General features: G+C 49.3%; 1 protein-coding gene across 5 annotated transcripts in view; it reads right to left on the reverse strand.

The window, feature by feature from the left end:
* TRAPPC9 (trafficking protein particle complex 9) overlaps window positions 1–27432 on the reverse strand; it is a 545767-nt gene that overhangs the window by 402952 nt on the left and 115383 nt on the right. For all 5 annotated transcript variants that reach the window (XM_035012000.1, XM_035011999.1, XM_035011998.1 and 2 more), the window contains 5 exons: window positions 26937–27022; window positions 23326–23452; window positions 19683–19815; window positions 16810–16973; window positions 409–561 (listed from right to left, as the gene is read on the reverse strand). In XM_035012000.1, the coding sequence (XP_034867891.1) occupies window positions 409–561; window positions 16810–16973; window positions 19683–19815; window positions 23326–23452; window positions 26937–27022 (663 nt within the window). The remainder of the gene's footprint in view (window positions 1–408; window positions 562–16809; window positions 16974–19682; window positions 19816–23325; window positions 23453–26936; window positions 27023–27432) is intronic.

A 27432-nucleotide genomic window follows, 5' to 3' on the forward strand; every position in this document is an offset into this window, starting at 1 on the left:
AAACCCTACTCCTAATCAGCTAGTCCTAATGCTACAACGAGTATAAATGCCCATTTTCTCCAGACACCACCTCCTTGCAGAAACCACCAGTCTCTGAAGAACTTTATCACCATAGCTAATTAGATCACAGCAGTTATATTTGAAAAAATGCAGTAATTCCACCAATTTAAGATGACCTCCTGGCAAATGAGCACAAAATAGTAAAAAGTGTGAATTAAGAAATGATTTAACAAGAAAGTACCTTTATTCCTTTCAGATCTATAGAGGAACTCAGTGGGCGAACTGAGTGCCCAGGAGAAGTCTCAGTCAGCTCGAGCTAATGACTGGCAAGCAAGTTACAATGAGCAGGCAGCAGGGGCCAAGGAGCCACGACCTGCTGATGAAGACTGGGGGGCGGGGGGGACTTACCGTCACTGAGGTCTTGGAGGAGATTCTCCTGGCACGAGAAATCCAACTTCACCTTGATGTTGACCACAAAAGTGGCCACCTTCCCCGGCTGCAGAGGAAACTGGGCAAGGGTTTCTTCCAGGTTCCAGCTCAAGAAGTCACCGTACAGTTTTTCTACAATGACAATGACAGTGGTGATAAGGATGGCGGAACTGAGGCAGTATGTGACTTACCAATCCCCCTGAAAAATCCTGATGCAGCCCCAAAAGCAAAGGAAAAGGCAAACCATTTAAAATGTGATAGATCAAAGTACCAAGAAAATTCCAGACTCATGGGTATTGCAAGGCACGGGGGGCCAGAGCATCCCCCCTCCTACTGCTCGGCTTCCTCTCGCCAACAAAATCAATGCACCCTTTGCTCTTATAAAGAGAATCGGAGCTAAACGGAATTCCCCCACAACAAGGACTCTCTAGGTCATGTCACCTTAAGGAGAAACAGATCCACGTCGAGTGGGAGAAGCACAGTGAGTAGGAGAGACCCTCTTCAGGAAACAAGGATTCAAAATCAGAAACCCAGGACTGGGTGCTGCGCCCGGGACCTGCGGAGCCTGCAGAGGGGGCTCCTGCACTGTCCGACAAATCCGCCTCCGTCTTGGAGAGATCCTGCGGGTCAGAGCCAGATGGCCTTGGGTCTGATGCCTTTCCGCCTCTGACTAAGTGGAGCAGACGGAGCGTAATGAGGCCTTTGAGCCAAGGTGTCTCCGTGTGGAAATGGGGTGACAACTCCCATATCACAGGGCAGCAGTATCTGTGAAGTGCTGTAAAAACTAAAGGCACTAATGCACTGAGGGGAGGAAGGGAGACGGGAAGGAGGCAGGGCAGGGAGGCCCCATTTGTGCGGTTTGGAAGGAGCTGTGTCACCTTCATGGCTCCCACACCTGCCAGACAACCCCTGCTTCAGGCCTGAAATCAAGGCCTAACATCAAGTGCTGCCTCAGCATCTCATGGAACCAGGAGGGCCTGGACCGGCCCCACCACAAGTCCAGCCCCCACCCTGCATCCATGAATGCCCCTGTCCCCCCAGCTCCCCCGCCCCCCCCCCAAACAATGCTCCTCCCGGGAGCAGTCCCTGCTGACCCCCAGCTGGCGGGTTTCAGTTCCCAGCCAGCCATGGACTGATTCAAGCAAGTCAATGACAGCCTCCCACAGGAACCAGGGGCACCCACCCCCTTGTGACTACAGAGCCTGCCTCCTGCAGCCCCTGGCTTCCCTCTGTTCCTGGGGGTCACCCCCACGTGGCCCTGTGTGCACGTGGTATCCTCCTCCCCGGGGCTCTATGTGTGACGAGTAAACTGCTGTTATCGCTGTCAGAGGCCGAGGGTCACGTGCTGGGCCATCCGCATCATCCTGAGGCGAGACCCTCTGCTTGCCAACCAGGTGATAGGAGAGCATTCAAACAGGCCCCTCCTTCCACCGAGAAGGCCCTGCTGCGGTTCCCCGCTCAGGGCCCAGCTCCCTGGCTCTGCTACGTCCCCTCCTCCCATAGACCCGTCAGCCCCCAACTTGCTACTGCTTCCATCTCTGGCTTACTTACCTTTCTGGGAACCAGTGCTCGGTGCTAAATGTCCTCTGTCAGAATAAGGCAGCCAAGGCTTCGAGAGATTAAGTCACTTGTCCCTGGTCAAAAACCAGAGCATGCCAACGGTTCCGGGGCCACTATACCCATCCACTTCCCACATGGAGGCAGCTCAAGGCAGAGGCAAACATGAAGTCCTGCTCTCGGGACCCAGAAGTCACCCACAGAAGAATCCAGTGGGAGATGGAGTGCTTGACGCCGGCCCATACTGAAGAACACAGGGCCGACCCACGCTGCAAACACGGTCCACACAGTGTGCATGGCCCAGGCACAGTCCCTCCAGAACCAGCTGCTGCGCTCTGGCCATAGCACACCTACCAGACCACACTTACTCTCCGTGGCCCCTCAGAGATGAGTGCGAACAAGCAGGAGCAGATGGGGCAGTGTCCACACAAGGCACTTAGAAGCCATGCCACGTCCCTCTGTTGACTCAGGTACTCACTGCACACCTCGAATAGGCCAGACCCTTTCCACACGCAGGCGATCTCACTCGATTGCCACAACCCAGCAGACTAGTGGCTCTCATCCCCACAGGAAACCAAGAAGGTGAAGGTACTTGATCAAGGTCGTTTAGCTGGTACGGACAAGACGTGGCATACAACCGGCGCTCAGTAAGTACGAGCTCCACCGCAGCATCCCCAATCCCACTAGTTCACAGGTAAGCAGAGGCTCCGTAAATGCACATCACCACATGAATTCAGAATGACCGAGGGAAAGATGGGTAGTGGGGAAAGGGATGATGATCGTGGGGCTTGCTGGCTCCTGGGACATAAGACTGACGACCACATGGGGCAGAGTGACCACAGACCGGGACAGTGGGGGACCTGCCCACAGCCAAAGATGCAATGCCCTGGAGAGACTGCTATTGAGACACAGCTGGGAAGGTGGGGAGAAGCCAGGCAGGTTAAAAAGATGGAGCGGGAGGGGCGCCTGGGGGGCACAGTCGGTTAAGTGTCGACTCTTGGTTTCAGCTCAGGTCATGATCTCGGGGTTGTGGGATCAAGACCCGCCTCGGGCTCTGCACTCAGCGTGGAGTCTGCTTTTCCCTCTCCCTCTGCCCTCCCCCTCTCTGTATGTGCACGCTCTCTCTCTCTCTCTAAAATAAATCAATAAATAAAATCTTTAAAAAGAGAGAGAGACAGACAAGGAGTGGGAACTTGATCGGGTGACCCTGGACCTGCCCGTACATGCCGGCGTAGCGGCCGTGGGGATGCCGGCGCTGGCCCTGCCTTCACCTTCCTACCGTCTTCTGCACAGACTCTCCGTGGGTGCTGAGCATTCTTCCACCTGTGAGTGCGGGCAGAAAACACTAATGCAGCATCACAAGCTGACCTGACCTGTGGCCTCAGCGGCAGCCCCGGGAGTCACACTGCCCGCCGCCTGTGTTCCCGGGCTGCACCAGCCCGACTCCACAATGGAAGCGAGCGCCTTGGCTCCCAAACCAGTGAGAGGACCAAAATCCTCTCAAGAACCCAGTAATTCACAGTCTATAAATACACGTTAACCTACTTACTCTGTTCTTTACTTCTGTTTTCCACTCCAGTGCATTATTTCAGAATGGAAGGGGATACGAGATGCCAGGCTATGGGACACCAGGGAGAACATCATTTGGGCCCTCCCTGCTGGAAGGCCAGGTCCCAAACCCCCAGGGTACCGAAGTGCATGCTAACTTCTTTAACCAGCCTAGCCATCCTCTCTAGCAGGACTGGCCAACCTCGGTATGAAGTGCCAACACCGGCTAGGACCCTGAGGCCCTGCAAAAGCCCCTCCCGAAGATTCCAGCAGGCCTATGTTTCAAACACAGGTTTCCCCCGCATGGGCAGGAACCAGGTGAGGGCTCTGGGGTGCATTCCCGCTGAACCAGAGGATGGGCCGCGACAACACTGAAGTGTCTGGAGCCGCCTGGCCTCACCCTCCGAGCCCCAGTTACCCATCCACACACACTGCTTCCCCACCGAGCTCTCCCAGCCCACCTTCCTACATGGCAGATTCTGACTCATCCTTCACAACCCAACCCTGAAGCTTCTTTGCTCTGATGCCTTTCCCATCCCACGTTGCTCCTCTGGGCTCTGAAGTGCCCACCTCTGTTAGAACATCACTGCCTGTGTCAAGCAGCTCACTCTTCCACCAACTGCAAGACAGGGGCCAGACCTTGCCTTTGAAGCTCACCACTTCCTGGAGAGGGAGGGCCCATGCTGGTTAAGAATGCCCGGTTTAGGAGAAAACTGCCTGGGTTCAGCTCCTAGCTCTAGTTGGGCATCCCTAGATAAGTCACCACACTTCCACGTGCCTCAGTGTGCTCATCTATAAAATGGGTTGTCGTGGAGAAAAAATGAGCTAATGAAAGTAAAACAATCAGAACAAGGTCTGGCCCCCAACTCATGTTAGCGATTCCTGCTGGACCAGCCTAGCTCCCCTCCACGGAGCTGCGCGCGGAGCAGGTAAGTCTCATGGAGGCTCCCGGCCTGTGCTTGGCGCTCAGGAAGCGTGCAGCAGTGCTGGCTGCCATCAGCGTCCTTCCCACTCAACGAGGAACAGCGCTGGGCACGTGGGGGGCACTCAGGAAGCGTCCAACGTGGGACGGACAAATGTATTCCAAGACGTTTCAGATTTAGACTTAGAACAGATGGGGAAAAAGTGACATGAAAAAAGCAGATTACCAGATTGAACGTACACTGGGATTTCACTGCATAAAAATGTTCACATGGAGAAAAAATATAGGGATAGCATACCAACAAGTTAATGTTGGTCCTCTCTGAGTAGTGGGATCACAGGTAATTTCAAATTGCTTTTATTTTCTGAATTTTCTACAATGAGGTAATATACACACTTTCACATACATAATACACATGCACGCACGCTAACCTCTCAGTGTGGTGTCTAAATCTGCCCCAGCCCCCTGCCACAGTGTAACATGGGGAGAAGCCCCGTGGACCTGGCCTGCAAGCCCACAGACAGGACTGAGCGTGCTGAGCACCGATGCGCCCCCTCAGGAGAGGGAGGTGGGATTCTAAACCAATGCAGCCGCTTTTCCCGGTGCCCTCTATCAGGGCCCAACGATAATGTGGACTGATGACAAGGACAGCAATCACTTGGGGCACGTGTGTCCCTGAGCCACCAGACTCAATCCGCCAGCTGGATCAACTTCTCGGAAGCAGCGGATGAGCTCTGCTGCACTATGCAAACTGCGCAGATGCCGAGGTAGAGCGGACCAGACTTAGGAGAAGCCGGTCCAAGCTACTGAGGGAAGCTCCGTCTCTGCTCGCCACTCCCCATGCCAACGGGCTCTGTGGGGCAGCAAGGGGGAGGTCCAGGGAGCAAGACAGATTCCTCCCCTGGAGTTCTTTATAAAAACAATAATTGATATAACCATCTATTAAGTACTATCTTCTAACTTCAGACTGCAGCTATATTATTCCCATGTTATAAAAGAGGTAACTAAAGCTCAGAGAGTTTAAACAACTTACCCCTAGCCAAACAGCTAGAGGTAAAAGAACCAAGGTCAGGGCCAGCACCAGCGAACAGCAGGCTCTTTGCATTAAACGTTCTGCCTCTCGCTGCTCATCTGGAACATTAACCTACTCAGCTTCCCAACCAGAGTGCAGAGTACTTATAATGAAAACATCACTAAGGTGATGGGATAGAGGACCTTGAAAAGACATGGTAGGAAATCAAAAGTAATAGCCAAATGGTGAGCTTCGGGATCAGACAAACAGGAATCTGACACCGCCCATGACAACTCTCCTCCGATGTCCCAAGACGCCTCGTCAGCGGGTGGAGACAACTCTGGAGTCGGCACCAAGATACAATGAGGCACGGCGGCCTCGGCACAGCGGCCTGGCACACGGAGGTGGCCTGGGGAAACCACAGAGCACCGTGCTGTTTGCCTTGCCCCTTCCATTCACCCAGTGAGCACTCACCGCACAGCCACTGAATGTCCCCAGGGCAGGCACAGTGCTCCGTTCTGGGGAAAAGAGGTAAATAAGAAAGGCTCCCTGTGGGGCACCTGGGTGGCTTAGTCGGTGAGGCATCTGCCTTTGGCTCAGGTCATGATCTCAGGGTCCTGGGATCGAGCCCCGAATCAGGCTCCCTGCTCAGCTGGGAGTCTGCTTCTCCCTCTCCCCCTCCCCCTGCTTGTTCTCTCTCTCTCACTCTCTCTCTCAAATAAGTAAATAAAATCTTTAAAAAAAAAGAAGAAGAAGTGCTCCCTGCCTATAAAACTACATACGCTTGGGTGGAAGATCTCTGATTTTAGGAAGGAACAAGGATGGAGGGCAGAGGAGAAGCCCCCAAAAGCTCAGACCAGGTGACAATGTTCTTCCTTTTTTTTTTTTTTTTTAAAGATTGTATTTATTTATTTGACAGAGAGACAGAGAGAGAAGGAACACAAGTAGGGGGAGCAGGAGAGGGAGAAGCAGGCTTCCCGTGCAGCAGGGAGCCCGATGCAGGACTCAATCTCAGGACTCTGGGATCATGACCTGAGCCGAAGGCAGACGCTTAACGACTGAGCCACCCAGGCGCCCCTCAATCTGAAAATTTCTTACAAGTTTATATTGCCATCACGTACAGAACAGGTTCAAAACTGCTGAACTAAATGCACTACTCAAATCAGGGTGGCATATAACTAAGATAGGACTCGCTGTGCTAGGAGCTGGAACTAGGAAGTGCACCTGCTGAGGCCCCAGAGTTGTAGGAAAGAACGAATGCTCTCGGCCATCAGTCCAGTGTAGCAGGAATTCATCACCAGAGGAGGGGGGCAGAAACGAAACTAAAACCTGTAATTACAGCACTATTCTTGGCTGTTGGAGGACTTTTCATTTCTCAAAAGTGTTGCAACTGAGAGATCAACTGTGCTCAAATGAGCTGTGAGATGTCCTCGGGGCTCCCCGCAGCCCTGGCTGCAGAGCACGAAAGGCTGGATGTCTCACAGACATCCAGAGGCAGCAGGTTGTAAGGGAGACGTGGAATTAGAGACACCATCACCTGGGATCTCAGATGGGCTGTCGGGGGCACCCACAGACAGACCCCCCCCGAAGGAGGGCGGGGCAGGAAACAAACATCTGGTGCAAGCTAGGGGCCGTCACCCACACAGCAACCACGGGGCGGCTGACGGTAGGGAGCACTTCCACGAGGCAGGCACCGCGCGAGGATCTTCACGTGCACTGTGTCACTGAATCCACGTCTGGCTACCATCCCCTCTTGGCCAGCTGCCCAAGGCCACACAGGAGTGGGGGGAGCCAGGAGTCCACCTACCCCAAGATGTTGCCTGGTCTAACCCTGACAACAAGCCTGTGAAAGAGCCAGTGCAGAGCCCAATGCAAGGCTCAATCTCACGACCCCGAGATCACGACCTGAGCCGAAATCAAGAGTCGGGTGCTCAACCGACCGAGCCACCCGGGCACCCCTCTTCCTCATTTTAACTGTTTGCATCAGCATTCCTGGACGTCTGTACCTCTTGGGGAAGCCCAAGCCCCACAGAAGTGGACATCAGAGCCCCTGGCAGCTACATGCTGTCAGACTGAAACACCACAGGCCCCAAACAACAAAAGTTCCCAAACTGGGGCGCCTGGGTGGCTCAGTCAGTGTCTGCCTTCGGCTCAGGTCATGATCTCAGGGTCCTGGGATTGAGCCCCGCATTGGGCTCCCTGCTCAGCAGGGAGCCTGCTTCTCCTTCTTCCTCTGCTCCTCTCCCACCCCCGTTTGTGCTCTCCCTGTCTCTCAAATAAAATCTTTAAAAAAAAAAAAGTTCCCACACTGCAGGGCCAGACATCCTAAATTCCTCTGTCCTCCCTGTCCTGCTTGTTTACTTCTCACCCATGCTCCTAGTGAGCTGAACATATCAGGTCTTATAGCAGTGATTAAAAGGCATTCCACTTGGTCTTCCAATGAATGGGGTTTGTAAACTTCTCCATCGTGACCCCACAGCTGTGCAACACGCCAACTGTTCGAGAAGGCCACTGCAGTCATGTATGCCAGGGACACAGAGCTGGATGAGTTCTAGACATTCATGAATTCCAATGTCTTCCTAGGAGTGCAGCAGTCGATCCACTCACTGTGGTTACTCACAGGTGGCAGAAATCATATGAGATGTGCAATCGGAACTTAATCCCATTCCGTGAACATGCCTGACTCCCTGCACTGAATCGTGAGCTCCTTCAGGACAGGATTCATGGATTATTCATGGGCCTGGCATGATGACTATATAGAAATGTGATATAAATCCCTGATTGTTGAGTAACACAAAGCCAAGTGAAGTGAGTGTTACTGTAACAGAGTGTAAGCAAGGCCACGTACAGTAGGAGCAGCCTGACTCCATCTGAGGGGACCAGGAAAGCTTTCAGGAGGTAGTGTGGGGACTGGCATGTGAATGATGGATGGGATGTGAGGCACCCAGGACACCTGAGAGTTAGCAAAACTATGACTACATCCAACTGTGGCCACAGGTGGCTAGGAGACAATGACTGTGGAAGCATGCTCCACACCCCAGAGAACAGGGACTTGGAGCTGATTCCTGGGTGTCCCAGTGCCCCACACAATGGCCACCATGTAGGCGGTGCTCAGGAAAGGCTTGTTGAAGACCTGAGCAAAAGGACGGACAACTGGTGTAGGGACAAATGGGAAGAAGAACTGAGAGGGGACCTTCCCGCTGCCTCGTGGCCCACGGCACACGTGCTACCATCCGGCTTCCGCCCACGCCAGCCCCACGAGGACAGGGGTCACTGCTGTCCTGCTCCCCAAGCATGGCGGCGGGAAGAAAGAAAGCAGGCAGCAAGCCAGATGGGAGGTTTCTCCGAATGCTGGGCTAAGAAACGGAGTATAAGAAAGCTATGTAAAAAGACTTTAGTAAAAGTGAGAGAAGAACACTTTTTTTTTTAAGATTTTATTTATTTATTTGACAGAGAGAGGCAGCGAGAGAGGGAACACAAGCAGGGGGAGTGGGAGAGAGAGAAGCAGGCTTCCCGCCGAGCAGGGAGCCCGATGTGGGGCTCGATCCCAGGACCCTGGGATCATGACCTGAGCCGAAGGCAGACGCTTAACCATCTGAGCCACCCAGGCGCCCCAGAACAGACACTTTTGTAACAGTGAAGGCAACATCAAGACAGTGACAACAGGTGACAGGAAGACCTGCTGCGTGCTGACCCCTCATGACGCGAGGCACGCATATGCCAATGCCCGGAAGGACCACACAGTCCTCTCCCGGGCACGCAGAATCCGACTGCCACAGAAGTGGTGAGCACGTCCAAGTCATGCCACCAGTAAGTGGCAAAGCCAGGATGTGTGTTTGGTGCCAAAGACTGTAATGGGAATCACAACAGCTATGTCTACCTCTGAGGACAGCCTGATCCTGGGGGTTCCCTCCTGGTCCCCCAACCCACTGCAGCCCACAGCAGCCTGCTCCCAGCTCCCCTGGACCTGCATCCATGCCCAAGCATGCAAGTGGGACCTGGCATGACAACGGAGGGATATATTGAGAAACTGAGTCCTTTTTCCCACTCCCCAAGACACTCCATGCTTTCACAATGCTAACAAGTAATAAACCACTTTTCTACAAGAATATTTTTAAATTTTGCCCTATGTTGCCGTATTTTCAAAAAAAAAATTATATAAAAATAGCATAACAAAAGCAACTTAGAAACAACTCTGATGCCCTGGTTTCCCAGGGCCGGGCAGAAGATGTGGAAAATGGGGAGGAGAAGCCCCGGCTCACTCCCCCACATAAAGGGAAGGGAACCAGCGGCCGTGTGCCAGGCACTGTGCCGGGCGCTCCAGAGGCATTCCCGCTTGTTCTCGAATGACCACCAGAGAGAGGGAAGGGTCCCGGGGAGAGCCCGCACTGGAACTCTCATCCCCAAGGAGTCACACGGCTGGCTCAGGACTAGTCGTGCAACCGGTAAGTACCGGAGCTGGGGCTGGAAGCCAAAGCTGTCAGACTCCAAACCCCACCGTGCCTCTCACTGGCTGGAGAGAGCCCATGCTGGACACTCTGCTCGGACAGAGCTAAGTGGCCAGAGCAATTAGGAAGGGGAGGAAAATGACACAGGAACCAGAGGACCCGGGCTGGTTCCGCGGAACACGGGCAAGCAACAGCACAGCTCAAGATGCACTTGAACCCTGCACCCCAATCTGTACCCCCACCCACAAAAAAGGAGTCAGTAAATAGGCTCCAAGTCCTGCTTCAGGACTTTGTTCAGAATCTAACGATTCCCAAGCCTGTGGTATACTGAGAAACAGTTCTCACTGCTTATTTTTCTTTAAGTTCCGTGGCTTAAGAGTGACACATTCAAACAATAGGTAAAGCCACTCACAGAGAACAGCTTATTCACCCTCCAGTGCAAATAACCACAGTATTTACATCTAAGTAATGACACAGAGGAAACGCAGAGAGACAAGAAGTCTCTCGGGCCACTGCCGCAGGACAGAAAGCCCAACAGCTTCATTTTCAGGTTTAATACATTTTTACGCCTCAAAAGTGGACCTTTCTGTTTCTTCCTTTCATTACCGTGGTACAACATGGAATATCCAGAGAAATTTTTCAAAATCCTATGCTCAAAAAATTAAAACTAGAACTACCATAGGACCCAGCAATTCCACTTCTTGGTATTTATCTGAAGGAAACAAAAACACTAATTCAAAAAAAATATATGCACCTCTAGGTTCACTGCAGCATTATCTACAGCAGCAGAGACATGGAAGCAGCCTAAGTAACCATCAACTGAGGAATGGATAAAGAAGATGTCGTGTATTTACACGATGGAATACTCCTCAGCCATAAAAGAATGCAATCTTGCCATTTGCAATGATGTGGATGAGCTAGTGGGTATTATGCTAAGTGAAGTAAGTAAGACAGAGAAACACAAATACCGCACGATTTCACTCCTGTGTGGACTCTAAGACATAAGACAAATGAATAGACAGAACAAAAGAGAAATACACTCATAAATACACAGAACAAACTGGTGACTGCCAGAGGAGGGGGTCGGGGGATGGGCAAAGTAGATAAAGGGGATGGATGTGTACAAACTTCCCGTTATAAAATAACTAAATCATAGGGATGTCACGGACAGCACAGGGAAGAGAGTCAGTACATACCTTTGTGTGGTGACAGATGGGAACTAGACCTATTATGATCATTTCATAATGTATGAAAATATCAAACCACTATGTTATATACTTGAAACTAATAAAATACTGTATGTCATTTATAATTCGATGTAAAAAATTGTCAGGCTTGACCTCAAAAAAAAAATCCTATGCAACAATATGCTGCAAAGAACAAACTGATAAACATAAATCAGTAGTGAGCGTATGTCTCTAATTTTTCCCCTGTGGGATTCAGTTTCAGAAATAACAGTCATTATTTTAATGCTAGAGTTTAGCTTCATACAGTCAAGTGAAACTGGTTATTTCATGTTGACAGTGATCCAGGAAGGGCTACTGCTGTTGACCTCCACCATCTGAGAACCGTTCCTATCTGCGTCTAACTGCAGAGACTCAGCACTACAACACTCATGAGAAATGCGGGCAGTGGAGAATCTCGCTTCAGTCCAAACGTGGAGTTACTGCTTTTTGTCAAAAAAATTACACTAGCAGAAAAAAGTTATTAAGGGGGAGGTGTTTTTATGTACATATGTATGCGAGTATTTGGGTTTGTATACTCACATGTGTCTTAGAAGATTGCTAAAAAGCAGATACAATCAATTCCCTTAATTTGGGCTTTGTTATAATAAAATCTATGGTTATTTAAGTAAAGGTAGAAATTTTCATCTTAAACAAGCTGCTTCTCCCTCTGATCCTCCCCCCTCACGCTCTCTCATTCTTCTCAAATAATAAATAAATAATCTTAAAAAAAAAAAAAAGACTTGCTCACAAACGGATTATAATTAAAATTTACATGAAGCTGAGAGAGAGCCTTTGTCTGGCTGCACTGGATTACAAATGCTCATCTCCACGTCAGGTACTTATGATCACAGGGACACACTTACCCCGTAAGGGTCTAAACTACAGTTGAGACTCCTGAGGGCACCCACATAGGTCTGTTTCACTATTAGTATCACTGTTCCTAAATACAAAAGGGTTTTTCAAATGAGTTTGTAAGAATAGGGATTAAAACAAGACAGGAAAGCAAGGAAGATGGGGGAAAAAAAAACAGGAATTTTTCTTTATCTAAAGAAAAGGGTGTTTATTCAGAGGGGAGACAGGACATGTCCAAGACTCGTGAGAGCCCCTGACAAAACTCTGGGTGCTTCTGGGTATTAGGAACGGGAGAAAAGAGAACATGAGGCCTGCAGACGGCCTCCCGCACAGCCAAGGCCTGAAGCACACAGACCTCTGCAGACGGGACACATGGAGAACTATCAGGATTCTTCAAGCAAGCATAAGCTCCATACTTTTGTGCTCGGAACTGTATTATGAGCTTTCCACATCGGGCGCCTGGGTGGCTCAGTCGTTAAGCGTCTGCCTTCGGCTCAGGTCATGATCCCGGGGTCCTGGGATCGAGCCCCACATCAGGCTCCCTGCTCGGCGGGAAGCCTGCGTCTCCCTCTCCCACTCCCCCTGCTTGTGTTCCTGCTCTCGCTATGTCTCTGTCAAATAAATAAATAAAATCTTAAAAAAAAAAAAAAAAAAAAGAGCTTTCCACGTATGCCGTCACCTTTCACTCTCATGACAGCCCTGCACAGAGGGTGCACTAGCTGTCCTTACTAATCACTTACTATGTGACAAGCACCGTGCTTAACCCTTAGGCACCGGAGATAGAGCGGTGAAGTAACAGACCGGTCAGGCCTGTTACGTGACAATTACAAGCGCTGCTCAGCCGGCACGTGGTGAGCGCTAAAACGTAAAAGTCAGCGTCACTACTGAGGTATAAAATAACTCGTAGCAGCACAAAAAGAGGAGCCCAGACAAGGAAGCATTTAATTCCAGGGGGAAGACTCCCATGGAGCAGACATTTAAGATGCCCTTAAAGAAGCTAACCTCATTGGGCTCAAATAAAGATCATGCTCACGTGGAAAGAGATGTTGCCCGTTTTCCCCACTACCCATGGCGCAACCACACCGAGTCTCCACTGCCTTCCCCCACTCAAACACCTCACTCCTTCTCCTGTTCCCACTTTAAGACATTGTTCCCTCTTCTCCTATATATGAGATCATTCATTAATACTGACAGCTTTTTGGCACTGTAGAATATAAGTGACCAGAGTTATTCCCTTTGTATGTTTTGGAAGCCGATTGTTTGTTTTTATTAATTTAATTCCACATATAACGTATCGCAGCTTGCGATGAGAACTTTAAAAGACGGCCAGCTTTCTTTTCTCACTTGTAAACGTGCTGTTTGGAAGTGGACCCACCATGCTCTCTGAGACAACAAAGGAGGGGACACAGGAGCCCAGGTGGGGAAGGTTTCCCAGGGTGACCACTAAGCAGGAATCCAGAGGGGAAATTCACTGGAAATGAGGAGGTAAAGGGGTAGGAGCGGAAGTCAGCAAGCTGAGCTCTAGAGAGAGAAGGTGGTTTATCCTAAAGTGTAAAAGAGAGGGCACGAATGTCCAGGCAACTGAAATTAAATCCAAATGACCTGTGCGATGGGAGTTTAAGGGGAGAGGTGGCCAAAGAGGAGGCTGAAGCACGGGGCAGAGGCTAGTCACACAGGTCCCTGTGACTGGGGTCCAGGACAACAGGAAGTTGTTCGAAGACTTCCAAAGGGACAAACAGGAGAATTCCTGCTTCAGAAAGGAGCAGCAAGTTCGTAACAAACAGTGGACACAAGATGACCATTTGGGTTTATTTACACAAATAGTGGACATAAGATCGCCATCTGGGTTTATTTGAGAAAAGGAAAAAATGGTTTCCAGTTGCTAAGCTGTGACAGTAAGTAAGTTACAGAACATGTTTCACCGTCACAGGCTCTGTGATTATCTGTCATTCACTAGGAGTTCATGGGTTCCAACAATGACCATACCTTATAACCAATGATTAAATTCCAAATACCACATGAAGGTATTTCATGTCAGAAAGGCATTTCCTACCTAATCTGTATGTACTTGCTCCCAAAAATAGGCGAAAGAAAGGATGAGACTAAGGTAGAGTCACCAAAGCTTCCCACAGACTAAGAGTAGACAAAGTTTCTTTAAATGAGACACAAAGGGTAATGACCACAGAAGAAAAAAATGATTAAGTGAACCATGTTAAAATTAATAACTTCCGTTCATCCAAAGCACCACTAAGAGATTGCACAGGCAACCACACAGGAGAAGATAGTCACACTTATTCCCAATAAAGAGCTCATTCTCAGAATATACACAAGTCTTACAAGTCAGAAGAGAGGGGGAGACAGAGGGAGACAGACAGAGAGAAACAGAGAGAGAGGAGAAAGAATACCCAGTGGGAAAAAGGGACAAAGCACTTGTACCAAAAAGGATCTGAGTATCCAAAACCACATTAAAGGTATTAAACTACACTGGTCATCAAATGCAAACTAAAACCCCAGTGTTACACAGTTACACCGCCCCCTTCACCACCAGAATGGATAAAATGACTACAAATGCCAAGGATCAGTGAGGACTTGAGCAACCAGAACTCTCACACAATGATGGTGTGAACGAGTGCAACCACTTTGGAAAAGTGTTTTGCTCTAAAGCTGAATACACATATATCCCATCACCCAGCGATATACTCAACAAACATCTACAGAAGTCCACCAAAGCACGTGCCAAAATACTCAAGAGCAGCACTACTTTTAATAGTCCCAAGATGGAAACCACTCAAATGCGCTCAGTCATAAAGTGGGGTGCATTCACACTGTAGAGCATTCCACAGCAATGAAAACAAATGGTGATGGCAGCAGGGGTGACAATGGTGACAGTAATAAGGGTGGCAGTGGTGGTGGTGACAATGTTGCTGGTGGTGGCAGCAATGGTGATGGCGGTGATGGTGGTGATGGTGGTGGTGATGGTGGTGATGGTGGTGGTGATGGTGATGGTGGTGGTGATGGTGGTGATGGTGGTGGTGATGGTGATGGTGGTGGTGGTGGTGATGGTGATGATGGTGGTGATGGTGATGGTGGTGGTGGTGATGGTGGTGGAGGTGGTGATGGTGATGATGGTGGTGGTGATGGTGATGGTGGTGGTGATGGTGGTGGTGGTGGTGATGGTGGTGGTGGTGGTGATGGTGGAGGTGATGGTGGTGGTGGTGGTGATGGTGGGGATGGTGGTGGTGATGATGGTGGTGGTGGTGATGGTGGAGGTGATGGTGGTGGTGGTGGTGATGGTGGTGATAGTGGGGATGGTGGTGGTGATGGTGGTGATGGTCATGGTGATGGTGATGATAGTAATGATGGTGATGGTGGTGGTGATGGTGGTGGAGGTGGTGATGGCGGAGATGGCGGTGGTGGCAGAGATGGTGGTGGTGACAGCAGTGATAGTTGGTGGTAGCAGCAACGGTGATGGTGATGATGGTGGTGGTGTTAACAAATCTGAGTGTTAATAATACAGCAAGCACTGTTCCAAGCACTTTACATATATCATTAATTCTCGTAACAACCCTGTGATGTAGATGCTGTTATTAGTGTTATTTTACAGAAGAAGAAAAGTCTGGGAGAGGTTAAATAACTTGCCCAAGGTAACACACAATGAGGAAGTGACAGCCAGAACCTGAACTTAGGCAGCATTTCCCTACGGGGAGAGGCAAACACGGTGACAGGCAGATAGAACAGGCAGATACACGCTTCAGGTCCCTCCCGTACACCTTCATCAGAATCTGTGGGAGAAATAAGGGAATGCAAGATGCACTGCCATTCTCCCCAGTGGGATGGGCTCAGATTCACCCTTTTTTACACAATCCGAATTCCTTCCTTCGTGGTAAAATGTTTTGCAGGACAAATTCTCCCAAACTCTTCCCTTGCCCTTCCCTCCAACTGGAACTACAAGATGGCATGTGGCTCTACTTCTAATGAACACTTACTCCACTTGGTTTTTCCCAAAAAGACATTAGCCTGAGGAGGAAGCCCTCTGCTGGGGAGTAAAATGTGGCTAGTACACCCTTCGCTAGAAACTCAACTACAAGCAGTCAAGCTCCCACTGTAGGCCTGGCTCACCTCACCCCCACTTCGGGAGCATGGAAATGCCCCCAAGTTCTGCTAGCTTATTCCCCTCTTCTGTCTTAGGCCTCACTGGCCTGTGTAAGTTCTCTAACTTTATTAAATGACCTGACTGTATTTCCACTTATTACTCTTGATACCTTTTCCCCTTGATCAATACCACTCACTAACCTCTAATATACTAAGTATTCACTGCACGCTACTTCACTTTACATGCTGAGTACTACCTCCCCTGCCTATCCAGGAAGAAACTGAGGCATGCAAAGGACAAACAGCTAGTAAATGGTGAAGCCAAAACTTCAACACAGGTCTCACGACACCCCAGCTCACATGTCCCAGGACCAGGAAACAAAGCACCTGCCTTTAAAAGGGAGCACACGGGCTCTATGCTTGAACCCACAGAAAAACCCGGGGCTGGACGGACGGATCCCACATGGTAACATGTCTGAGCCCCTAATGTTTCTCTCCACTCATTCAAGAGTATTCTTCCTGAGGATCTGGTAAATGTAAACAGCACCAGGGACAAAGGTGCATTCTTTGTTCTTTTATCTTCCTTCGCGTGTTCTTCACACGTCAATTTCAGGATGGCATCAAACTAAAAGAGGAAGAAGCTTTTACACTTTCTGAGCACTAGCTATTTAAAGTATCTCTTCTGCAAATAAAGAAGATAAACATTTCTGGGGTCAAACCCACCTTTGGTGGTGAGAATTTTGGAGGTGACTTCTAGTTTCTCCAACGGTTCCATCCCAATGTTCTCCAGCTTAATGACAAGCTGCTGAGTCTCCCCGTTGTAAAGCTGGACCGACACATTAGTAGATGTCTCATCGCCAGAAGAAGGTTGCAGTGAGTGTGCAGACCTAAAATAGCAGTAATAGTTATAATAAACTTTACAAAGAAAGATTCAAAGAAAACAGTGGCATTTCAGAACTAGTCACATCACCAGACTTAACCCATTCCAGAAATAGGGACTGGGGAACGTGAATCCCAGCTATCAGGAGCACAGGGTGAGTGCCGCATGCAGAGAATCTTGTGCGTGCAGACGCGTCCTGTGCTCCCATTCAGCCTTAGCCTCGTGTGTGTGTGTGTGTGTGTGTGTGCGCGAGCGCGCGCACACGAAGTATAAAAATCCTTAACTACTGGATTATGGTGGGGCCAAAAATGAAACAATGAATTCAAATGATCTGTGAAGCAGTGCTTTCTTAAAAAAATTTGCAAATCTCATGCTCAAAATTGCCTTGCAAAACCCATAGATTAAAGAAGAAAACTTAGATGAACCATTCCAACTGACACCATGGGCACTGGAGGGACAGATCAATGGAAAGTATGTACAACGGACTCCACATCACAGGTGAAAATGACAAGCAAAAGCTGCAAGTGCCTGATGGGACACAGCACCCTGGGGTCATATGGCATCTGATGGTCGGGTGGGGTCCATGCCACATAAGAGTACAGCCCAGCGTGCAGACCTGAAGCCTGCCGCCTCTCCCCGGGGGTTCCTGCACCACAGCCCTCGGGTTCAAACACACACACCATGCTCTGGAGAAGTCTGGCCCTAAGAGAAAGGGGTAGTCACTGGAGGAAAGGGTCAACATCCTCTCTTGGGGTAGGAAGGGTCCATCTGGCTCCCCACTCTCTTCCTCCTTGTACCTGAAGGATTTCCACAGAGAGTGCAATGAGTCTACACCATATACTTAACTGAACCAGAAATGGACAGCTCCGGGCCACCCCACCCAGCAAGTGCCCAACAGCCTCCCTGCGAGCCAGAGCTTTCTAGCTCTGCTCTTGGCCGCAGACCAAAAAGGACCAGGGTCAGCCCAAGTCCTGTTCTATGGGCCACAAGAGAGCCTCATATCCCCACACTGGTTCAAAAGACAGACAAGAACGTTTCAGACAATGCTGGTCTCACACCTCTGCAATCCAAGAGACGATGTTTAAACAAATCAGGCTTATCGAGCCAACCATGCGCGTCCTGGGGGACTCCCATTGCTGGCTCTGAGAGAGAAGCTTTATATCCAAACCACATTTTCAGAAAATAATAGCATAAGGAATCAAGGTGAATGCATTCCTTTACATCTTACACCTTCAAAGTTGCTCATGAGTCAAGAAATAAACTTTCTCTGTCAAGGAAGGAAGAGTGACTCCTGTCCTCACTAGAAATGACTTCTTTCTGTATTTTAACATGCAGTCCTTCCAAAGTAAAAGCTGTTTGTAGTCAATTTGAAATTGCAGAGGAGGTATTCAGAAAAACTAAAACACAGCGAGACTAATCACTTTGCATCTCAAACAGGGTATCAGCCCCCCACCAGGACCACAGGAAAAGAAGGTAGGAGAAAGCAGAGCCGCAGTGCAGCCCAGGGCCCAGCCGTCACAGGTGCCAACCGTCCCTAAGTCCAGCGTCCCATGTGGCAGAGCTAGAGCCGGAAAAGGGCTGAGTCCGGGGCAAGCAGTGACAGTAAGGAGACGGCAGTCAGACACATCCCTTTTCTGGGCATCTTTTTCCTTGCCTGATCATCTGGCCAACTTTTGTGAATCTTGTAAGGCCCAATTTAAACATCACAGCTATGAAGCCTTCCTGAACCGTGAACAGGAGAGTGGCCTCCCTCCACTTCTTATTTTCAGGAGCACTTAGCAAACTTGACTATGGTGAATCTATCTCCCTTCAGGACAGGAGCTCCTACAACAGGCAAAGTCTAGGTCGAGGGTGATTCTGATTAGTGGCTAGTCGTATAGACCAAGCCTAGATCATGTGGCAGGTGTCAATAAATGTGTGGGAGTGAATTTGATAACTCAGTCCCAACAATATTTATGTTAATTAGAAGCAACACTCACTTAAGAAATAGTCACCTGAAATCATGTATGCCACACTAAAGCCACCAAAATTCTTTTTTTTAATTGAGGTGTTATTTATATACCATGAAATTCACTTGTTTTAAGTATATAATTCAATCATTTTTAGTAAATTCACAAAGTAGTACAACGATCACTGCTACCCACCCTGTTTTAAAACATTTCCATCATCCAAACTGAGTATCTTTTCAACGTACTTTTTGAAGCAATTAAAATGGAAATTTTTTAGCTTATGCTATATGGCTATGCAAAAAGTAACCTAGGATACTATGTATAATATAACATCATCTCAATATGCAAACATATATTTCAAAAAAGGAGGTGGATAAACACTGGAAAGAAAAACCACAAAGCAGTAATAGCAATCATTTCTGGGACTCCTGAGATATATTTCCCTTTCTTCTTCATGCTTTCCTATAATGCTCTTAAAAAAAAAATCTACTTTTTAAAAGATAAGAGTTAACTGTTTTTCACAAAAAATATGATTCCAAAGGCTAATCTCACATTTTGTTCTGTTCATGGTAAGGAACACTTCAACTCTGTTCTACTTCCCTTTAAGCAAAGCATATTGTCTACTGGTTACCCTGAAGAAATGCTTTGCCCATATTTTGATCCTAAGAATCACAGATTAACTCAGACTCTTGGTGCCATTAAAAATGTATGCTCAGAACGATTCTGAAGTGCCCTCTCTTGTGGGAAGGCAGACGCCTGCCCCCTACCTGGGCAGGGAAGTGCTGATCTGCAGTCTGGGCAGGGCAGGAATGACTTCCACCGTGGAGCCGCTGGTCTTCACTCCCGGGAGGTTATCCAGCAAACAGTCACTAAAGACGCCAAAGACCGTGGTATGGTAACCTAGGAAGTGAAATGAAGAGCTTCACAGCCCCTGGAAAGGCCTCCATGCTCAGGCCCCCATCTGGAGGCCGCCCCCAGCAGGGAGGAGCGTGGGCCCCCACCCCAGACCCGAGTTCCATCAGCTGTCACCCACTGGTCCCACTCACAGCTCGGTCCGAAGCCTTGGGTGCCCACGGAGACAGAGGGGTGCCAGTCCCCACATTCCTACCTCACGGGGCCGCCTGGGTCCGAGTGAAAGCACGTGTGAGTCTTCATCAACTAGACATCTCTACACAACTTAGTACTAGGGTCTCAGCACTTGGACAATTTGCTTTTCAAATCTGCCTGTCTCTGAGGGAGTGATAGTTCGTGTTCCTTTGCAGGACATAATGGCCCTGAGTAAGTATTCAAAAAGTGATGCAAAGTCTTCAAAATCAAAATGAAAGCTCAAGAGCCAATTACTGTTATTATAACTGCTACGTGATCCGGCAAATCTGCCGTATTCGTACAAGCACTGTGATATAAGATTAGCGAATTTTCCACGCCAAAAAAAAACAAAAAAAAAACCTCCATTGGTTAGATAAGCACTTGAAATTATTTAAGCTTTAATATGGCTTTTGTGAAATTTTGAGAGATAATTATTATAAACAATGTTCACTGCATAAGAAAATTAAACAACGCTCATGGCTACATGCTTAGGGTGAGGACTTTTGTGCACGCACATTAAATGGTTATAGGAATCAGAGGAGAAAGCAGTTAGTTCTGGGCGAGTCAGGCCCTAACGGCCCATCAGTGGCTCCTTCACCTTCTGCCAGTGGTAAAATGCTCTCGCCACGTAAAATCACCAATTCACAGCACCCACGCTTCCCTCCTTTTGAAATATGTTTCTTAAAAGACTTAATTTAACTTGCAAACATGTTCCTCCGCTGAAGCCCACATCTGGCAATATGCCCGCTCCTATTTTTCTTTCCAGAAAACCTGACATAATGTGGTTTTGCCTAAGCAACCTTTGTTCTCCACTTCTTAATTAAAATCAGTCATTTTCCTTTTCTTATGTATCGCTGAAGAAGACTGCAAAGAAATTCAAAACCTGATGACAAATTCTGTTATGTCTAATGGTATTTCTGATAACACGAGGTCAGGCCTTTCCACTTCCTACAGAAGGTGTGCCAAAAATGCACGCGACTTGGCTGTACCAACTCAGAGCTCTGTTACCAAGACTCTGACTCCTTATCCAGTGGGTACCGGTTATTAATTAGGGGTCAATCCCATCAGCCTTAATTATTTCCTCTCTCACCTGTCTCCTGTACTCCACTTCCCACCACAGCTGTGACCCTAGCTTCGTCACTGCATCCCAGGATTGTGCCAACAGCTACATAGTTGGTCTTCCTGCCCCCAGTCTTGCCCACCTCCAGCCCGTACTCCACAGAGCAGCCTGGGGGTCCCTCTGCACTGCCTGTCTGACCGTATCTCTCCTCTAATGAAATGCAGCCCCTGGGAGAAAGCCAGCACCCCTTAGCTCTTCTGGGTCTGGCCTCTGTCTACCTTTCCAGCCTTGTCACTACTTGTCCCTCTGCCTGGGACCAGCTTCCTGGAGCCAGCCCCAGTTCCCAATACTCCAACGGTCTCTGGACCACTTGTTCTTTGTACCTAGAACCCCACCCCCACTCCCCATGCCATTCACTCAGGTAATTCCTAGTTGGCCTTCAAAGCTCAGGGTCCCTCAGTAGGAGAAAGTCCTTCTCGACCCACTCTCCCCTTCTGGGTCACCTCTCCCCCATGTTCCCACCAGTCGTGAGCTGGGCCCCTCTCAGCGCTGGCTGCCACACATCCTAACCCAGCATGACACCCCCCTCACCCACCACAGACACCAGCCTTTCCCAGAACTGTCTCTTCTTTCAGTCACCCAGTATCTACTAGAGACCCAGCACACACTGGGGACTGGCAAGGCAGACAAGGCCAGCGACTGGCCTCGGCAGCAGAGCATTGCAGGAGAGCCAAGCAGGGCACTTGACCCAGCGCCGAGAAGCCGAGGACAGTCTCCAAGACTAAGGGAAGTCTGAGCTAAGAACAGAGAGAAGCACGGGAGCTAGCCAAGTCTGGAAGTGCACCAACAGAAGGAAAAGCACAGGCAAAGCTCAGAAAGCCAGGCATGCTTCCAGAACTGCAAGGAGCCTCTGAGAGGGACAGGTACCTCGGGGAGGTGGAGGGGGCCGAGGCACCGCAGGGCCAGATCACACAGGGAGCTCCAAAGCCACGCTGAAGGAGTTGAGGCTTGATGGGGCAGGTGTGGACAAGGGGTCAGGACTTCCAGTTAAGAGATGGCCAGACGTGTCCTGCAGAAAGGCCACTCGGCAGCAGTAGGGAGAACGGACTCAATAACCACCAAGACGATGCCGAATGACGAGCCCTGTTGCTTGTGTGACAGACCCTGTAAGAGGGTCCTGTTCTGCAGGCTCTGAGTGCCTGAGGACGTGGATGGGAGCACTGAGGGGCCGGTCAGTAGCGTAGGGGCAGGCGTGGAGCTGGTGAGAGACGGCAGGGGTGAGCACAACCTACGAAGGCCTGCTTTGGGTGTCTGGCAGGATGGTGACAACCTCACCGAGTTTCAAGATTCGGGCCACAGGACAAGGGCAGCTGGGGGGCCGGGGGGCACTCTCGGTGGAACACCTTGCAGCAAAGCGCCCACAAGGCAGCCAAGGGGCTGGCTGGTTAGAGGCTGACTATGCAGGTTCAGGAAAGAGGTCCGGATGGAGCCACGGCCCTGGGAATCAGCAGCATAGGGAAGGGCCCTGAAACCAGGAAAGTCACTGAGAGGCTGAGATTGCCTAGAGGTAGCCTGCTGTGGGGGGAGGGGAGGGGCAGATGGGGGAAGGGGGAGGGAGAGGAGGGAAGGACAGAACCTGGCCCTGAGGAAGCGGCATCTGCAGGATGCTTCGTGCAAAGGAGAGGAGAGGGGGCGCCTCACAGAAACAGGAGGTGAGCGCCCACAAGGGCAGGTGGACAGTGGTGCCCACGGCGGCTGAGCAGTGGAGGCAGACAAGACTGGGTTAGCAAGGGACTCGGAGACGGCAGTTCTGGTGGAGTGATAAGAACTAACCGCAGGATGCAGAAGGTCAGACAACCAACGGAGAGGGGGACGGTGGATTCTGCGCGCATACATGGACCTCTGAAGAGGGGTGGCCAAGAGGGGAGAGAAGGTCAGGCCAAGCGAGAGGAAGCCAGGGAGTCAGCAGGACCGGACTGCCGGGGGGGGGGGGGGGGGCCTGCGGGCATGTTTGCAGTCCCGCTGGAAGAGGCCAACAGGACAGGAACAAAAGGCCTGACACAGAGCAGGACCCCTCCCACTGTAAGGAACACTGTGGGCCCACTGTATCCCATGCACTCAAAGCCATTCCTTTCCATGCCACCGCTCCATTATCTCTCAATCGGTGAGGACCAACACCAGGTGACCGGTGACAGGCCTCAGTGGGGCAGGACAGGGTTTCAGCAGTCCTGCTCGACCTGAAATCAGAAAGCAAGTCTCCTTACCATTCACAGTAATCGTTCCAGTCGTCTGTGGGACCCCAACAAGAGTCACTGGGTAAAGACCAGATTCAGCAGGAAGGGAGAGCGCCGCAGGGAGAGACTCGAACTCCACTCCGCTGGTGAGGAGCCCCTAGAGCGAATAACAGTGGCATGAGAAGCACAGCCCAAACCCCCGCCGCATCACCGGTTCCCCTGAGGCAGAGGACATCTGCTAACGGGCAAACCCCAGGACTGCCGGGATGAGGACAGCAATGTGTGGCCTTCATAGAGGTCCACGAGAGCCGCAGAGACGGCCAGAAGCGTGCTTACCACAAACAACCCTGAAATGGAAAGCACAGTGGGTGTTTGAACAACTCCATCTTGATGTCAACCCCCCCTGGCTGTATTTTTCATACGTGCTTTTTGTTGCTTTACCAAATTGGAATGTAAATGTAAAGAAAAAATAAAATATGTAAACATAAAGAAAAAAATGAAGTATGGAAACATATCATCAATTAATATCCCTCAATGCATCTATGAACGATCAGTTCATTTCACTATGTGCCAGGCTATGCTCGACAGGGAACAAGACAGATTCTCTGGCTTCGAGGAGCTGCCCCATGATTGTAAACACTGCAGGGATGTCCGCACTCAGCACTTCTCCTCAACACTGTAACAGAGGTCCTACCCAATGCAATAGGTAAGAAACAGAAATAAAGGCATGCAGACAGTTACTCAGAAAAAACAGAACTGTAAACATAAAAACCCAATGGAATCAGCAATGGAACTTGAACTGGCAACTGCATTGAGCAAAGTCACAAAGTCAGCATTAAAAAAAAAAAAGCAAAGGTATTTCTATCAGCTGGCAATAAACAAAAAATATTAAAAAATAAAATACAAAAACACTATTCACTAAGAGATCAAAAACGTCCACTGCAAGGGAACAAAGCAATGAATGAGGTGTATGTAAGACAGCCCTGCGGAAATCCGCAGGCCACCGTGGAGACACAGAGCAGGGACACACACGTATGAGGCCCTGGCTCCTTCTGGGGTTTGTCTTCTGCGGTGCTGCAGCCTACGCAGCTCTGAACCTACTCCACACGCTACAGGACTGAGCAAGGAATTCAGCACCATGGTGCTGGGACCTCAGTCCTCACACTGGGAAAGGACACGGGTGTGAAAAGGGCGAAGGCAAGAGAGGGCCCTGCGGAGATGGGCTAGACGGGGCAGCAGCATGGTGAAGTCGGGCTGATCTAGTTTTGCGTGTGTATCCTGCACATGTGTGTGTGTGGGCACAGGTGTGTGTGCACGTATGCAGATTATGCATGTAGATTTATATGTAATTACATGTCTACGTGTACACGCATGCATGCTCTTCCTAACTCCGTCCACAGAAAACACCCAGAAGCAGGTGCTCGAGTGGTAATGAGCACACCTGTGCCACATTTTGAGCCAAAGCATGAAATGATCTACATGGAGGACAGAGGCAGTGGGCAAGAGTGCAAGCACAGAAAGCATGTAGATGGCTACTGTCTCCAGGCAAAATGTACTGGCATTTTATCTCTTCTTAAAATAGCAAAAGCAAATATGACCAACAGTTAACAGTCGTTAAATGTGGATGGTGGATATTAGGAGCGCTTATTATTCCCTGTTAACATTTCACATGCTTGAAATATTTCATAATTTCATTTTTTAAATTCTGACCATGATTTGTGGGTTACCTTCTAGTAGTAATTTTTATTTTATTCTTTGTTCTTCCTAACTCTTTATTAAAAAGCACATATTACTTTTAAACCAGATAAAAATGAAAGCTACTTTTTTTGAGAGAGAGAGAGAGAGTGCAGGGGTCGGGGGGAGGCAGAGCGAGAGGGAGAATCTTAAGCAGGCTCCACACCCAACATGGAGCCCAAGGCAGGGTTCAGTCTTTTTTTTTTTTTAAAGATTTTGTTTATTTGACAGAGAGAGAGAGAGCACAAGTAGGGGGAGTGGCAGAGGGAGAAGCAGGCTCCGCACTGAGCAGGGAGCCCAATGCGGGGCTCGATCCCAGGACCCTGAGATCATGACCTGAGCTGATGGCAAACGCTTAACCAAATGAGCCACCCAGGTGTCCCAAGCAGCAGGGCTCAATCTTACAACTCTGAGATCATGACCTGAGCCGAAATCAAGAGTTGGGCACTTAACTGACTGAGACACCCAGGTGCCCCTGAAAGCTACTTTTTAAGACCAAAAAAAAAAAAAAAAAAAGTGTCTGACTGTAATTGCTATATAAATGTTACTAACACGTATATAATAACAATAAACTGAAAGAAGAAAATGCCCAAAAGAAAAAAAAAAGTGTCAGAAAAAGCAGCAAGCATCTGATACTTGAGGCACTTTGGGGGAAAATCCTCTGAACAATTATTCCCTGTTCAAGCCAAGAGGCAGAAAGTCATTAAGAGGCCTAACCTGAGAGCCAAACCCTAAAGCCGGCAGTGTCTTGCATGACAGGAGGGGGACAATACTCACCCCTGTTGACTTGCTCTCTGAGTGACCTCAGGGCCGTAGGCTTGACATGCAGCTGAAATTCTCAGAGCTCTAATGAATTTTGGAAACCTATGTCTCATGCTGAGAGCCTAATCATCTTCTTAAATAACCACCAGTCTGCCTGGTGAACTCCTACTCATGCTTGTCTTCTCAGCTGAGCCCTTGTCTCTCCCGGGAAGCCTTCCCCGACTCTCCATGTGGGCTCTGGAGCACCTCCTGTACCCCCTAGTGCCCTGCCCACAGCATGATACGTGGCATGAGCGCTCAGCAAGATATCTTCACAAAAAGCCCACCCCTTACTCTGAACATGAGTCATAAAACTCTAAAAGAAAACATGAACTATCTCAAAACCAGCCTTTGCAAGTCTCTGAAAAAAATCACAGAGCAATACTGTATGCTAATATGTACTATCAGGCACTGACCCACAGTACCTGGCAGCGCCACGAAACAACACCCGGTACTAGGCACTGACCCACAGTACCTAGCAGTGCTACACAATAATAAGCACAGAGGAGACTTGGGAAATGGGACCCGCATGGCAGGTGGGTGGCTCTGGTCCGGAAACATCAGAATTAGTCTGGAGAGCCAGTACACGTCTCCTTCCCACTGACTATGGAATTAGGTGAATGGCTCCAATGGACACCACTACAAAGTGAGCCTTTAATGCCCGACACAAATGCAGACACAGAACACTGGATTTCAAACCTGACAGAAATCTCCCATTGGTGCTGCGATACTTCATTCTCCTACTGCACAGACCTTGCTCTTCCCTCGGGCCTTGATCGTCTTACCATCTTGTAGCAATAAAGTAGCCAACAGAACATACACTTTGTAAGCTGCGCTCCTCTCGTGTAAATTTCAACATGATTATTTCAAATCTCACATCCAATCAACTACACTTGAGTGTTCAAATCAGAGGGGCCTGTTCACTGATTCAAACATTGAGCACAGAGCGCTAAAGACACAAGAGTGACCAGACGTGGTCTTCCTTCACAGAAACCTTATAATCTCCGGCAAAACAAATACAAAACAGACATGTATCATAGGATATGTGCCCCAAATATTAAGTAAAAACTAAGTTTCATGGCAAGTTGGCGACTGGTGATACATACCATGTTTTCAACTCGGAGTTCAAATGGCATTGGGTTGTATACCATCAGCTGAACTTCACACACATCTCCTTGAACCCACTGGAAATCTAGAAGTGCACACACAAAATAATCTATGCATTAGTTGGTGTTTCGGCATATTTCACATGGTTTCAGATTACTCCTCTGGCAATTTATTTTTCCAGTGAAGCAGTGACCTCCACTTCCACGGCCCTCTACTTCCTTTAAGACACCCTGTTAGGCAAATCACAGGGAACTTCAAAATCAATTAACTTGCGCTGGGCACTGTCCAGCATGAGGCACTTTCAAGCAGTTTATCTCATTACTCTTCATCACCACCTCGTGAGACAGGTACTGTAATCCCCACTGTTACAGGGTGGACACTCAAGGTCCGAACGAGTTAACACACGTGCCTGGGAATCACAGAGCTAGTAAGTGGGGCCCAGCCTCCCCCCTCCTTCCTCCCACCCCTCCTTATGGGGTTTCCCAGACCCTCAGG

Source organism: Mirounga leonina, unplaced genomic scaffold (genome assembly GCF_011800145.1).
Source record: "Mirounga leonina isolate KUSES-001 unplaced genomic scaffold, KU_Mleo_1.0 Mir_165, whole genome shotgun sequence".
NCBI classification, from domain to species: Eukaryota; Metazoa; Chordata; class Mammalia; order Carnivora; family Phocidae; genus Mirounga; species Mirounga leonina.